At 41.5% G+C, this 14,291-nt stretch overlaps 1 protein-coding gene across 1 annotated transcript in view; it reads left to right on the forward strand.

Moving 5' to 3' along the window:
• LOC147751482 (cadherin-related family member 4-like) overlaps nucleotides 1–14,291 on the forward strand; it is an 866,423-nt gene that overhangs the window by 287,831 nt on the left and 564,301 nt on the right. Inside the window, exon 8 of the mRNA XM_086938604.1 lies at nucleotides 11,935–12,108. Coding sequence (XP_086794730.1) covers nucleotides 11,935–12,108 — 174 coding nt within the window. The remainder of the gene's footprint in view (nucleotides 1–11,934; nucleotides 12,109–14,291) is intronic.

The raw sequence follows: 14,291 nt of genomic DNA on the forward strand, positions 1-14,291 counted from the left end.
GTTCCAAAGAAAAGGACGTGTTTACTGGATTCACTAGATCCTGCGATAGCTGGTTAGCTCCTCCTGCAGAGGCAAGGAGATCAATAGCCGGGACTGAAGGTTGCTCGGGTGACCTTGCATGCGTTAGCCCGCCCAAAAATGAGTGTTTAGATAGCATAGGGTCCAGGGATAAACGCCGTTCACTTAGTTGAATTTCGTGCTCTAATTAGAAAGTGGCCCAGTGTCCCCACCACTGACCCACCCGTAGTTGTATTCCTTCCATTTCCTCTTCTGGTAGACATCGCAATTTTATAACCCATTTTAAAGCTAATCCAAAGTTCATAAATGCCAGATGAGGAAAATAACACAGGCTATGCAAACAGTCTTATAAACACTAACCTTAAGGTGCAAGGTTCAGAAGTGGGGCCCGGCCCGTCCTCTACCATTCTCGACGGGCTCAAATGGGCCCGCCCTTGGCCTGCGCTTTGCCCGGCGCTGCCCGCGCACGTTCCACGAAGCGGGAGCCTGGTATCCCTTTTAAGCGCCTCCTGGCGGCGTGCGCGCCGTGGGTGCTGCCGATCAATGTAGTTGCGGCATGCGGGCGGGACAATGGTAGTTTCCAAGGCAGGGCAGTGAATACTGTAGTGCATTTCTACTAAGATTGGCCTTATGCGTGTATCATTCCATGTGCCTATGCGGAAACAAGGTTAACTTGCATGACTTAATGCTTCGCACCATGATGCAGATGTGTAGTCTAGTATAGGATTTGTACCACAAATGTACCCAGCCAGAACAAATTCCTACACGTAGAAAAACTCAGAAGGTTCTCGCATCTTTTTTTTTTAGAAATGTGCATATTTCCCCTTGTTTCATCCTGCTTCGTGTAGGCTTTAGGTTGTCGTAAAGTACACTTTAGCTATCGTAGTAGATTTGGCTTTGCATCAAAACCTATGTATGTTTCCACTTATCCACCCCAGTAACGCCGCCCTGATGCTAAGCAATACAAAGTTATTTTTGCACTATGAAAAGGTCTTTTCTCCATCACAAAACCCCTTTTGTGCTGAAAATTAAATATCATGCATCCGTTTGTGCTGCTTTGCTTTGCACCAGTGTCTGCCCATTGCCTTAGTAAATCTGGGCATAAGTGTACTAACTGTGAAAACAAGATAGTTATTAAGCATGGGTGCAAAATCCGTTCCACTCGCGGATTTTGCGGATTTTCGGCAAATTCGCAATCCGCGAATTCCTGCGAATTTGCCCAAAATCCGCGAATCCGCGAGCGGAACGGATCTGGGGGGCAAAAGTTCAAGCTTTAAGCTTGTAACTATTTTAGAATGGCGCCGGCAAGCTGCCAGCGCCATTCTAAAATAGTTACTAAGTTAGCTTCAACAGGAAGCACTAATAGAAGCAGATGATCGAGTTTAACTGAATTCGAGCACCTGCTTTATTTTATCTATTAGTGCTTCCTGATGAAGCTAACTTAGTAACTATTTTAGAATTGCGCTTGCAGCTTGCCGGCACCATTCTAAAATAAAACAGGAGAGGGGCAGAGGGCTGAAGGGCACAACAACAAGTGAGGCAGAGGGCAGAAGGGCAAAAAACAACGAGTGGGGCAGAGGGCAGAATGGCACAACAACGAGTGGGGCAGAGGGCAGAATGGCACAAAAACGAGTGGGGCAGAGGGCAGAAGGGCACAAAAACGAGTGGGGCAGAGGGCAGAATGGCACAAAAACGAGTGGGGCAGAGGGCAGAAGGGCACAAAAATGGGTGGGGCAGAGGGCAGAATGGCACAAAAACGAGTGGGCAGAGGGCAGAAGGGCACAAAAACGAGTGGGGCAGAGGGCAGAATGGCACAAAAAAAAGTGGGGCTGAGGGCAGAAGGGCACAAAAACGAGTGGGGCAGACGGCAGAATGGCACAAAAACGAGTGGGGCAGAGGGCAGAAGGGCAAAACAACGAGCGGTCGCGCACAAAAAACCCTGCGAACATGCAAAGCGCCCCGCGAACATGCCAAAAAAAAAAAATCCGCAAATTCGCACAAATTCGCGAATTTTGCGGATCGCAAATTTGCAAATCCGCAAATTCGCGAATAGTGAATTCGCCCATACTTAATAGTTATTGATATGCAGAGCTTCCTTACAAATACTGTATTGCTTAGTGTACTGCTAATGATATGGGTGGTGTAGTTCAATGAATGCCACAGTCTGAAAGTAGTCTTCTTCTTTCTTTTTTGTTGTTTAATATTTAATTTACTGAAAGTACAAGCACACACATGCATCCCCTCTTATACAAATCATACAGCAATAAGAAGAGTGCAGAAATTCTATTTCCAAAATCATTTTTCCTCAAAGCTGAGAAACAAAAACAGACAACCAAAATCTTCACCTTAGGGCTAGATGTAGGTAATGAAAATTTACCGATTCTAAAATACCGAATTTTACCGATTCAGTATTTTAGAATCGGTAAATGCAATGTAGATAAAAATTCAGTAAGTATTACCGAATCGGTACTAATAGTTGGTGGTAAATCACAAATCCTTAAATGTAAAAAGCACTCACTTGAGTGCTCTCTACATTAAGGATACAGTAATTTACCGAATCAGTATGTTAAGAATTCGGTAATTTACCGATTCTTTAAATTACCGACCGAATCCTACTATTTGGCCACCTACATCTGAAAAGCCTAATTCCGGTCGGTAACGGACGAAATTCGGTAATTTCGGCCGTTACCGACCGGCATTAGGCTTTCTACATCTGGGAATACTGGAGATAGAGCAGAACATTTGGCCCTAACAAATATGGAAAATGAGTTTAGCTGGACATAGGACTTAAATACAGGTTGAGATATTGATGGAAGGATTATATTTTGGCATATTTTGGCAGTCTATATTTTAGGATCCATTTTTTGGGTCAGTGTTGTTACAATCAAGGTTTTTGTTGTTTGCTGTTGTCATTTAGTGTTAGGTGGAGGATGGTCATGCATTCTAAGCCAATGTTTTCCAGCTCTGTCACAGCTGTCGAACCCCACCTGATTTAGAGTTAGCGGAACTGCTGAGTTTCTGCTGGCATGGCCTTACATAGCTAAGCATATTCTTCCACCAAATCTGCAATAATCTAGCATAAATGTTAGAGTAATTATCAGAGATCATTTTGGCATGGCAGAGTATAACTGAGGAACATCTTCAAGTGCCCATTCCATGGTTGCCATCTTGGCACCAGTCCCATACCATTCTGAACTTTATAGGTGTGCAGAGAAAACGGGCCAGTCTTCACTACTCTTGATCAAAATTGTAATTTTAAAAGTCAATAGTCTCTCCCACAAGGATACATCATGCATTCAGAACTATAACTCACTAAGGAGCTTATTTATGAGAGCCCTGTGTCACATTTGCACAACATAAAGTAGTGCTTGCATGACGCAGGACTCTGATAAAGATGTATGAATCCACACAAAGCTACCCTATGTGTCTTTCAGTGGCCTCATAAATCATGAGTAAGGTGACGTAGCACACATCGCTGCAGTGGCTTACTCTGCACCTCAGAGGCATTCCATGGGTGCTGCAGTGGGTTTTCCATGCAACATCAATGGATTTTAATGCCGCACCACATTTACAAACTGATGTAAACCTGGGGAACCATCACATCCATGTGCCTCCAGAGGTAAGGTGTAACGAGGAGAAATATGTTTATTTCTTCTAGTTTTTTCCTCTTTCCATGTGTGCTGCATTCTGCACCTCACTTGCCCCTTTCTGAACTTCACTTGTTTTTTTCTGCACCTCACTTGTTCCTTTCTACACTTCTCTTGCCTCTTTCTGCACCCCTGTTGCTTCATTCTGCACTTTCCATCCTTCTCTCTCCACCTGTCTTGCTTCTTTCTGCACCCCTGTTGTCTATTTATGTACCTCTTTTGCTTCTTTCTGCACATTTCTTGCCTTTTTCTGTACCTCTCTTCCCTCTTTATGCACGTATGTTGCCTCTTTCTGCACCTCGTTTGCTTCTTTCTGTACCCCTGTTGTCTCTTTCTGCACTCGTCTTCCCTCTTTCTATACCTTTCCTTCCTGTTTTTTGCATGTCACTTGCCTCTTTCTGCACTTTTCTTGCTGCTTTCTACACCTCTGTTGCTTCTTTCAGCAATTCTCTTGCCTCTTTGTACACTTCTCTTGTCTGTTTCAGCACCTCTATTGCCTCTTTTTACACCTCAGTTGGCTCTTTCTGCACCTCACCTGCTCCTATCTTCACTTCTCTTACCTCTTTCTGCACCCATGTTGCTTCATTCTGCACTTTCCATGCTTCTTTCTGCACCTGTCTTGCTTCTTTCTGCACCTCTCCTGCCTCCTTCTGTATCTCTCTTGCCTTGTGGTGCACCCATCCTACTTTTTTCTGCACCCCTCTTGCCTCTCTCTCCACCACGCTTCCCTCTTTCTGAACCTCTGTTGGTTCTTTCTGCACTGCTCTTGATTCTATCTGCACCTTACTGCCTCTTTCTGCACTTCTCTTGCTTCTTTCTACACCTATGTTGCTTCCTTCAGCAATTCTCTTGCCTCTTTTAGCTCTCTCTTCCTTATTTCTGTACTCCTCTTGCCTCTTTTTGTAGCTCTCTTACCTCTCTATGCACCTCTCTTAACCCTTTCTACACCCCTTTTGTCTCTTTTTACACCTCTCTTGGTTCTTTATGGACTGCTCTTTCTCCTTTATGCACCTCCCTTGCCTCTTTCTGCAATTCACTTGCTTTTTTCTGCACCTCTCTTGCCTCTTTCAGCATCTGTGTTGCTTCTTTCTGCACTTCTCTTGCCTCCTTCTGCACCTCTTAGTTAGAGGTAGTTTTAATCCCCTGCCCTATTATGTACTAGGGTCATACAGGGAAGGTCATGTCAATCACAGGTGTACCCTAACTCATAGTGTACCCTAGTGTATGTAGGAGTTTTCTCTGTACCAGTGTCTTTCAGCATAGCACTGGCTCCAGGCCTGGTTAGTCAGCATCAGTTACCACCAGTACCCGTCAGCAAAAGTTGGGGGCACAGGATGATGTTGTAACAAGGCCTCTTTCTGCTCCTCTGTTGGTTCTTTGTGCACATCTCTTGCTTCTTTGTGTACATTTCTTTATCTTTCTGGACTTCTGTTGCCTATTTCTGCATTTATCTGACTTCTTTTTGCACCTTTCTTCCTCTTTTTGCACATGTCCTACCTTTGAAGGCATAGTTAGGAATTAGCATTTAAAAAACGTATGAAATTCATTGAAAAAACCATAGGTTTCAGGGACGTTATAATTAGAAATTAGCATTTAAAAAACCTTTGAAATTCACTGAAAAAAACATAGGTTTCAGGGACGTTATAGTTAGAAATGAGCATTTAAAAAACCTTAGAAATTCACTGAAAAAAACACTGGTTTCAGGGACGTTATAGTTAGTTGCACATTTCACTCGTACAAAACCAGAGAAATTCTGCTGTTATAGTTAGTTCAGCTGACTATAACTCACGCACCCACAATGCACTGCTGATGATGTCACATATTTCATCATTCATGACATGGTCAGTGATATCACTGACGACATCTCAAATTACATCACCGATGACATCATCCACATGATAATCTGATGCACCTCCTTATGCCCTAATATATATAACCTTTGATACACCCACTCTAAAATACAGACTACCATTTGCAAAACCATAGACACACCAATACCATTTAGCACATACCCACTCACTAATTCCTAGGTCTACACACACATCCACTCTTTCACCCATACAGTCACTCACACATGCAGTCAACCATCAATATGGCACAATCATGTGCACTAACATATCTATACAGACAGTCACACACTGCCACTCATCCATAGAGCTACTCACACACCTAGTCAGTCATGCAAAGAATCAATCACACTCCCATTTACTCACCTATACAGTTATACACACACCACCTCACGTATTCAAACATAAACTAACACAAACTTACACTCTTATACAATAACTAATACAGGCACACACTCATCCATACAGCCACTCTCCCAATCACGCACTCTCACATCTAATCATTTATATACTCTAACATTCACATATACTACCTTTCACATACACAGTTACTCACACATGTAGCACTGAGGCATCAATTCACTCACCAACACACCCATACACACACTCACCTACCCATACAGCCCTTCACAGCTGCATTCTTGAACCCATTGACCCAGTGAATCACCCACTCACACATCTATGCACAGAGTCACATCCCCCACCCACCCACACAGACACTCAGGCACCCATACAGATACTCAGACAACCAATCAATAACACATATAGACCCTCATTTAGCTACTCACCAACCCATGCAACCACTTACACACCAACTGACTAAACTGTGTGAATATCTGTATCAGACACTAACCCATGCATTCTGTAATGTATGTCTCACTTATACACTTATACAGTCAGTCACGCAGCTACTAAATCATCCATTCAGACACTTATACACCCACTCTCTCTTCAATACACCTTGGCATATATATATATATATATATATATATATATATATATATATATATATATATATATATTTATTTGTCTCCTTGTTAATAACGAGCTGTGCCTGCAGCAGCCCCTGGCAATACATGCATTCCCAGGTGGGCGGGAGACGACAGGTGGAGGCCACTCAGGGGAAGGGCCAGGAAATCTTTAATGATTCGGCTCTGCATAATGCATTTCAGCCTCCGGCCTTCATCAGATTGAAGAAGATGGAGAGTATTTCTAGGGAAATCCGGTCATTGCTTTTGTTGCCTCTTAAAAACATCTCTCATTTAAAATCTTAGATTAGATTTGTAAAAGTATCAACAAGGATCCCCCTTCTTATCTTGAGGTTCAGGTCCTTAAAACGTGTCCTTTCTCCAAATAGATATTGTCATTTATTATGTTTATATAGGTTCTTGTTCTGTATTTTGAATTGGTCCGCAGATGTATTCCATATAAATATATACAATGAACTAAATGAACAACAAAAGCTCCGTTTTCATACACGACCCACTGACTGTATACAATAAATTATGTATTGTATAGGAAAATGTTATGCTCTCAAGTAAGGTTTCATTTTACAGTGCCCTATGTGGACTTTAGTGTCAGTTCATCTTTTACTGTCATTGCCAGGATGTGGTTTTCAGTCTTCTTTGAGAGGGGGAATGGGGTAATCACTTAAGCGTGTATTCTAAATCAAGGAAAACACAGTACTGAGAGAGAAATACTAGCTAAAATAGATAATTCTCAATATCTAGTGGCCTGACAACTACCTGGAACTTTTTGCTAGCATGGTCACCTGTCTGAAAGAACTCATTACAAGCCATTATGTAAAGGTTCTTGTAGAAGGAACCAACTGGCATGAAGTGTGTTTGTGCTGTCAGATTAATGCAAACTAGTACAGAGCGTGTTTCCAAAGAATTAACATCTTTCCTTTAATGTCCTGTCATGGTTCATCCCTTCACTTTTCAGAATAACTAATAATATGTAAAACAAAATTAAGATATCCCAGAGGAAGGAAGGAGAGTCAGGATACAAATTTCAAGGGAAGGGACAAGTCCTGTAGCATCCAAAGGTCCTCTAATAGTGAGAGTGACTGTATAGATAAGATGGTACTAATAGTTGAAAACAAAAAAATATTATTGGATCAAGAAGTCAGGTATTATTTTTTGGCACAAGGACACTTTTAAACAAAAGCATCAATCTTCAACAGTTTCTCACATTCTGTAGTTTGTGTGCATTTGTGGTAGGTCTGTACAGCAAATAAGCTATACATTTGTACCTGAAACCCGTTTATTTCTCTAGCATAGTGTACATTTTGCCCAGGTCCAGTTTTTATGTCCAACTGCTACTGCAGTGCTGCATTAATCAATTCCAACATAAAGGGAGACCATTAAGCCTACAGAAACTGGGAATGCTGTGGAGCTACAAAGAAAGACTAGAGGTATTAGGATTTTGACAGAAAGTTAGCCTCATTCAGCCTCCTAAATTCTCTACCTATACATGTACCAGCAATAAAGCCAAAGTTCTGATAATGCAACACTTTCATATTAACCCTGGTATGTATAAATAGGATACATACATGGGGGCAGATTTATGTTAACTGGTGCATCCCCAGGGATGCGCCAGTTAACGTGCGCCACAGTGCGCCACAGCTCCGCCACTCATGGTGCGCCACATTTATTATGCGGCGCACCATGGTGCAAAAACGGCACAGATGCATGACGCATCTGTGCCGGAAATGTGGCTCATTTCTGGAGTTGCGTCGCAAACGCGACGCAGCTCCAGCAAGGCTCGGGGGTACACCATGTGCACAATGCTGCATCAAGACCTACGCCTGCTTCAAGCAGGCGCAGGGTTTTGACGCAGCATTGCCCTGAAAGTGACTGAGTGAAATCTCATAGATTTCACTCAGCCACTTTCAGGAAGCGTTCCTGCGCAGGAACGCCCCCCTGTGCAGGAACGCCTCCTTATGGCGCAGTGCTTTACAACGTGACACATCTCCTAGATGCGTCATGTTGTAAATAGGGCGCATTGTTTGCGCCGCAGTTGCGTCAAATAAAGTGACGCAATTGCGGCGCAAAGAGGCGCAACAGCCTTATAAATCTGCCCCCTAGTATTTTAAGTTAACAATTAGAATAATGTGACAGATACTCAAAAGTTCTGATAATGCAACACTTTCATATTAACCCTGGTATGTATAAATAGGATACATACATGGGGGCAGATTTATGTTAACTGGTGCATCCCCAGGGATGCGCCAGTTAACGTGCGCCACAGTGCGCCACAGCTCCGCCACTCATGGTGCGCCACATTTATTATGCGGCGCACCATGGTGCAAAAACGGCACAGATGCATGACGCATCTGTGCCGGAAATGTGGCTCATTTCTGGAGTTGCGTCGCAAACGCGACGCAGCTCCAGCAAGGCTCGGGGGTACACCATGTGCACAATGCTGTATCAAGACCTACGCCTGCTTCAAGCAGGCGCAGGGTTTTGACGCAGCATTGCCCTGAAAGTGACTGAGTGAAATCTCATAGATTTCACTCAGCCACTTTCAGGAGGCGTTCCTGCGCAGGAACGCCCCCCCTGTGCAGGAACGCCTCCTTATGGCGCAGTGCTTTACAACGTGACACATCTCCTAGATGCGTCATGTTGTAAATAGGGCGCATTGTTTGCGCCGCAGTTGCGTCAAATAAAGTGACGCAATTGCGGCGCAAAGAGGCGCAACAGTCTTATAAATCTGCCCCCTAGTATATTAAGTTAACAATTTGAATAATGTGACAGATACTCAAAATGTGTGTCCTGGCATTGGATCAGCATAATGCAGCAGATGTTGTGGAGACCTGGAATAAAGAAGAGGATGGTTGAATAAAATGCCAGGTGTTTAGCTTGTGAAAGATAAGTCATCAAGACGAGAGTCTGAGCTGGGGAGTAAGTTCATTCCAAAGTTTAGTACTAAGATAAGAGAAACAGCATCCACCTAATCTTGAGCATTTGATGCACGAAGTAGCAGAAAGTACGAGACTGACTGTATACCTCAAATGTATTTAGTAAATGCATGGATTATTTTCTGTTGAATGCTCGACGAGTGATGCATAAGGATTTAAAAATGGAACGTTTCCTAACCAGCAGCCAGTGAATCTCCCAGAGATAATGAGAGAAAAGAGATTTATGGAGAAGACTAAGTTGTGCTACCACAATTTAGATAAATTGAAGGCATTGCGCCAAGTAGACAGGTAGGGCCAAGAAAGGAAACTGCCATAGCTCAGTCAAGAAGTAATCCGTGCCTGGATTACTGTTCCTTTGGTTGTGATAAGGAATAAGGTGAAGATCTTTGTGATGTGTTTGACAAATGAAAGATCGTCATCAGTAAAGAAGTGAATATTTTTGGGAGATCTGACTGGAGTAAGGGCGAGACCCAGTTCTAATTGCCACCAGGCAGGAGACCAAGGCACAGATTGCTTGCTGAAGACTAGCACTTTTGTTCTATTTGTGTTGACTTTTAAACAGTTTTCTCTTATACATTTGGCTACAGTTGACATGCAACTGTCCCATTGAACCGCGTGGTTAAAAGGTTGTTTCATGGGGAGATTATATTTTTTGTGTCATTAGCATCTGATATAGTATAAAAACCAAAACTGTGCACTACTGAGGCTAAAGCAAAGACAAACACATTGTCCAAGATGGGATTCAGGGAGGATCACTATGGCAGCCCACAATTAAGATGTGTGAGATTTGAGAGAGAAAAGGGTACACATAGATTGTTTTCTTCTCTTAAACAAGGAGCAGAAACATCCTAGAGTCATGTTACTGGTTTCAAGGTTGAACAGCCTGGATAGGAGAGCTGAATAAGACACTATCAAAAGTGACTGATAAGTCCAAAATTATCAGCCTAGTTCTTCAGCTTGTCTGAAGTTCGAAGAAGAACACGAAGCCTTAACTTCGGGAGTCACATGAGGTCTGGAGTAGCTATGCAGAAGGAGGCAAGGAGGCAGACGTTGAGGGAGCTGGTGTCACAAGAACCACTGATTCAGATGGACATGATTTTTAATGCTCGATAGATGTAGCTAGATCAGATGTGGCCCCTGAGGCTCAAGGCCATCTAGAAAGTTCTCAAACCTTGGGAAAACACATGTTAGTACACTGTCTTTGTCGGGGAGGATAAGGAGGCAGGATTTATCTTCTTATAGGATGCAGAAAGCATCATCAAATATACTCCATTTCACAACTTGGTCTGAAACCTAATTGAATCTCATCTAGTGAATTGATATTCTCAATGTAGCATTTTAGCTGGGACTCTATGAAGCTCTCTAAAAAGGTGACCAAGATGTGAATTGTTACACATTCTGGGGACTGTTTGTTGGGACAGTGAGGTATTAATCAGGTTGACTCAATATGAAGTTATAAAGGACATACATATTCTTGAGAAGCAAGTTGAAGATGGGTTCAGAGAAGTGGGAGGAGTGTTTATGTTTCCCAATTATCTTGCACAGCTCAATTTGGGTGAATTTTCTGAAGGTGGACCACTTAGCTTTTAGTTTCAGAGCAATGTTGAGCTAAGATTTTGAGAATGTGTGAGAGCGAGTTATTTATTCTTAACCTACTCTATATAGGAGGAATAGAATTCCTCTCATCTTTCTTTGGACATATGTGTTATCCCCTCTTATCTGGGAAAAATAGATAATGACCTCAAAAAAGTATGTAAGGCAATTTATAGCTTGGTTGGTCTGCCCCTTTTGTAGCTAGATTTCCATGTGAAAGCTAACTTCTTGTATTTGCTTTTTTCAATTCAGATTTTTGTTAGGTTCAGACGAGGGGGATTTAATGCTAAATTTGTTGAGCTTTCCTTACCCTTGCTTTGTTATTTACAGAGCCAATTGACTGACGTTTTTGATTTTTTGTCTTTTCATGTTTAGAGGGGAAAAAGTGTCCATTGTTTGCATCATCTCTCCAATGTACTTGGAAATGAGTTTGAGTATAATTTGATGTCATGCATTGTAGAACATGGGAGAAGTCGAAGCCACAGCTCTGTCCAGGTGCGCACTAGGGGTTTCAGGTTGGACAAGCTGATCCAGTGCTTGGTAAAATAATACATGCAACCAGCTTTCAGTCAGGTATATGAGGTCCAGGTTGCTCAATGTCTAAGTCAGCAATACTCACATTACAGGTTGCTGCTGATCTGAAATTAGGCAGTACATATTAGAAGGAGGAGTACGTAGTGCTAGTAATGGGGGTGACTAGTATTTTATTGGTTCAGAAGGACCTCATGAGATGTGATTCTTGTGTATGGACCATCATCTACAAGTAGGTATATTACGTCTGCAGTACTTTGTTACTAACACTAATGAATGGTGAACCGTATCCTTCAATGATGCACACCTGTCACTCATCTCTTTCTAAATATGAATTTCCCATTAACCCGTGTATGTGTTTTATCCTTTAAATCAGCTACTGGAATTTTAACTCTTCTGAGGAAGTTGGATTTGGACAACCCTGATAATGCTAAAATATACTCTTTGCTGATTGAGGCTACAGATAATGACGCAATCCATACAGCCTTCTATACATTAACTATTATTGTAATTAATGAACCTCCAAACTGTGACCCTCGTTTCTCCTCAGGTAAGATTTGTTCCAATATTTCTCAATCTTCATGGAAATTCACAAACTGAAACCCATGTAACAGTATTCATGATATATTTTACTAAGTATTATGTAGTTAACTGCATGTTTTGTTTCTGTTTTAAATATCTTATATCAGAACAAAGGAACATTATGATTTGCTTCAATATGAAAAATTTATTTTAAGATATTTTCGATCTATTCTCACTTCAAAATTCTTGAACGGACAAGCAAAAACCTAAAAACAAAAGCGAGCAAATCAATCTGGACGTAATCCAAAAGAAATTCTAAAAATCAACTAATAACTGTGCCTGAAGACATTTTGCGAAGTAATCCATAACTAATCGCTAAACCTTTTCGCGTATCCTTGCTGTCACAAGGAGCAAAATTAACTGTGGTCCCTAATACATGTTAGAGATATCATATTATAGCTGGGTTCTGCTGAGGGATGCAGGGACAATGTGCTATTAAAAACAATGGGCCCAATGTAGGTAAATCTCATTTACCGACTCTAGAGTACCGAATTTTACCGATTCGGTATTCTAGATTCGGTAAATGAGATTTAGGAAATTATTCGGTAATTTTTACCGAATCAGTATGATTGGGTAATTACCGAATCGGTATTTACTGATTCAGTACTTGGCATTTATTCCTATGGGCCTCAAGTCAAGATGTCAATTACCTAATCGGTAAATTCCGATTCAGTAAAATTACCGAACTGTCAAGGGGGGCAGGGTGTCAGTTTGACACGCTGTTGCACCCCTGATTCTGGCTTGTGTGCCATGTGACACACATACATGCCCTTAGGGCATGTTTGTGTGCCACATGGCACATGTGTACATGCACAGATGTGCATTTACACTGGAATTCGTTATTTACCACAAAATATTATTTTGAGGTAAATAACAAATTCTTAAGGGCCTGTGGCACTGTTTTCAGTGCCACCTACATCTAGATTTACCGATTCTGCATATTTACCGATTCAGTATTTTACCGAATCAGTAAATTGTAGGCCCCCTACATGTCACATACCAAATACCGGTCGGTAACGGCCGAAATCGGCGTTACCGACCAGTATTTGGTGTCCTACATCTCACCCAATGTTTTCATCATTGTTTCACTAGCGTTTTGGAATAGGCAAATACAGATGGAAATGTATCCAAATCATCTCACTTGTCACAGCAAACAATACCTGAAATGTATTATTAATTATATGGCAATCAGAACAATACAGGAATATGAGAAAAATAAAATGTAATAATATTATGTTGGATTAAAATGAATTAAAATCTAAAAATTAATAATACAGGCTAAATTGATATGACATAATATAGCAGGTTGTGATTGCGAGCGTCCAAAGCAAAAAAAAAACAGAAAAAATAAAACTGTATACAGAAGCAAAAAAACTAAGGGGCATATTATCAAGATAGGCGATAAAATTATCGCAGTTTAGACGCAGAAAACTGCTGCTAAAACGGCGATAATGGGCTTGATAATATGTTCTATGGAATTCCAATTGAAGCCCATGTTAAATGTGAAGGACATCTAACATGGGCTTCAATTGGAATTCCATAGAGCATATTATCAAGCCCATTATCGCTGTTTCAGCTGCAGTTTTCTGCCGCTAAAACAGCGATAATTTTATCGCCTGTCTTGATAATATGCCCCTAAGTTTGAAGTTAAATAGGTCTTGCGCTTTTATAATATATTTTCTTCGTGTTAAGTTAAAAGCAGGAATAACGTCTCACAGTTTTTTTTCTTCAGAGCCCATGTGGGTGTGTGGGTGTGTTTTTAGCAGGACACGGATCAATAGGGCTGGCTGCGATGTGTCAGGGCTTGTTTATTTTCAAGGTCTGTACATAGAATGATGCCTTTATACAACTGTGAAGTATTGATGACGATTTCTTTAAAGTCTACTGTGGAAAACCACGCCTGTCATTGGCGCTAAAAGGACCCTTTCTGAGCTGAATAAAATTAACCCGGCAGTGGAAATTTCTTTGGGTAGAAAAACGAGGTATCTGGCTGCTGATCCAATATAGTGGATTTCTTCAGGTGTTTCTTTTTCCAACCTACATTCCACACCAAATTTTTCTATTGTGGGAGCTTTTCACAGGTAATGTTAAAAAGCTTTTGACAGCCTCATAGATAAACATAACATTTTCTGTGCCTGGTGACAACTGATC

The sequence above is a fragment of the Lissotriton vulgaris genome, chromosome 1_1 (assembly GCF_964263255.1).
Source record: "Lissotriton vulgaris chromosome 1_1, aLisVul1.2, whole genome shotgun sequence".
Lineage (NCBI taxonomy): Eukaryota > Metazoa > Chordata > Amphibia > Caudata > Salamandridae > Lissotriton > Lissotriton vulgaris.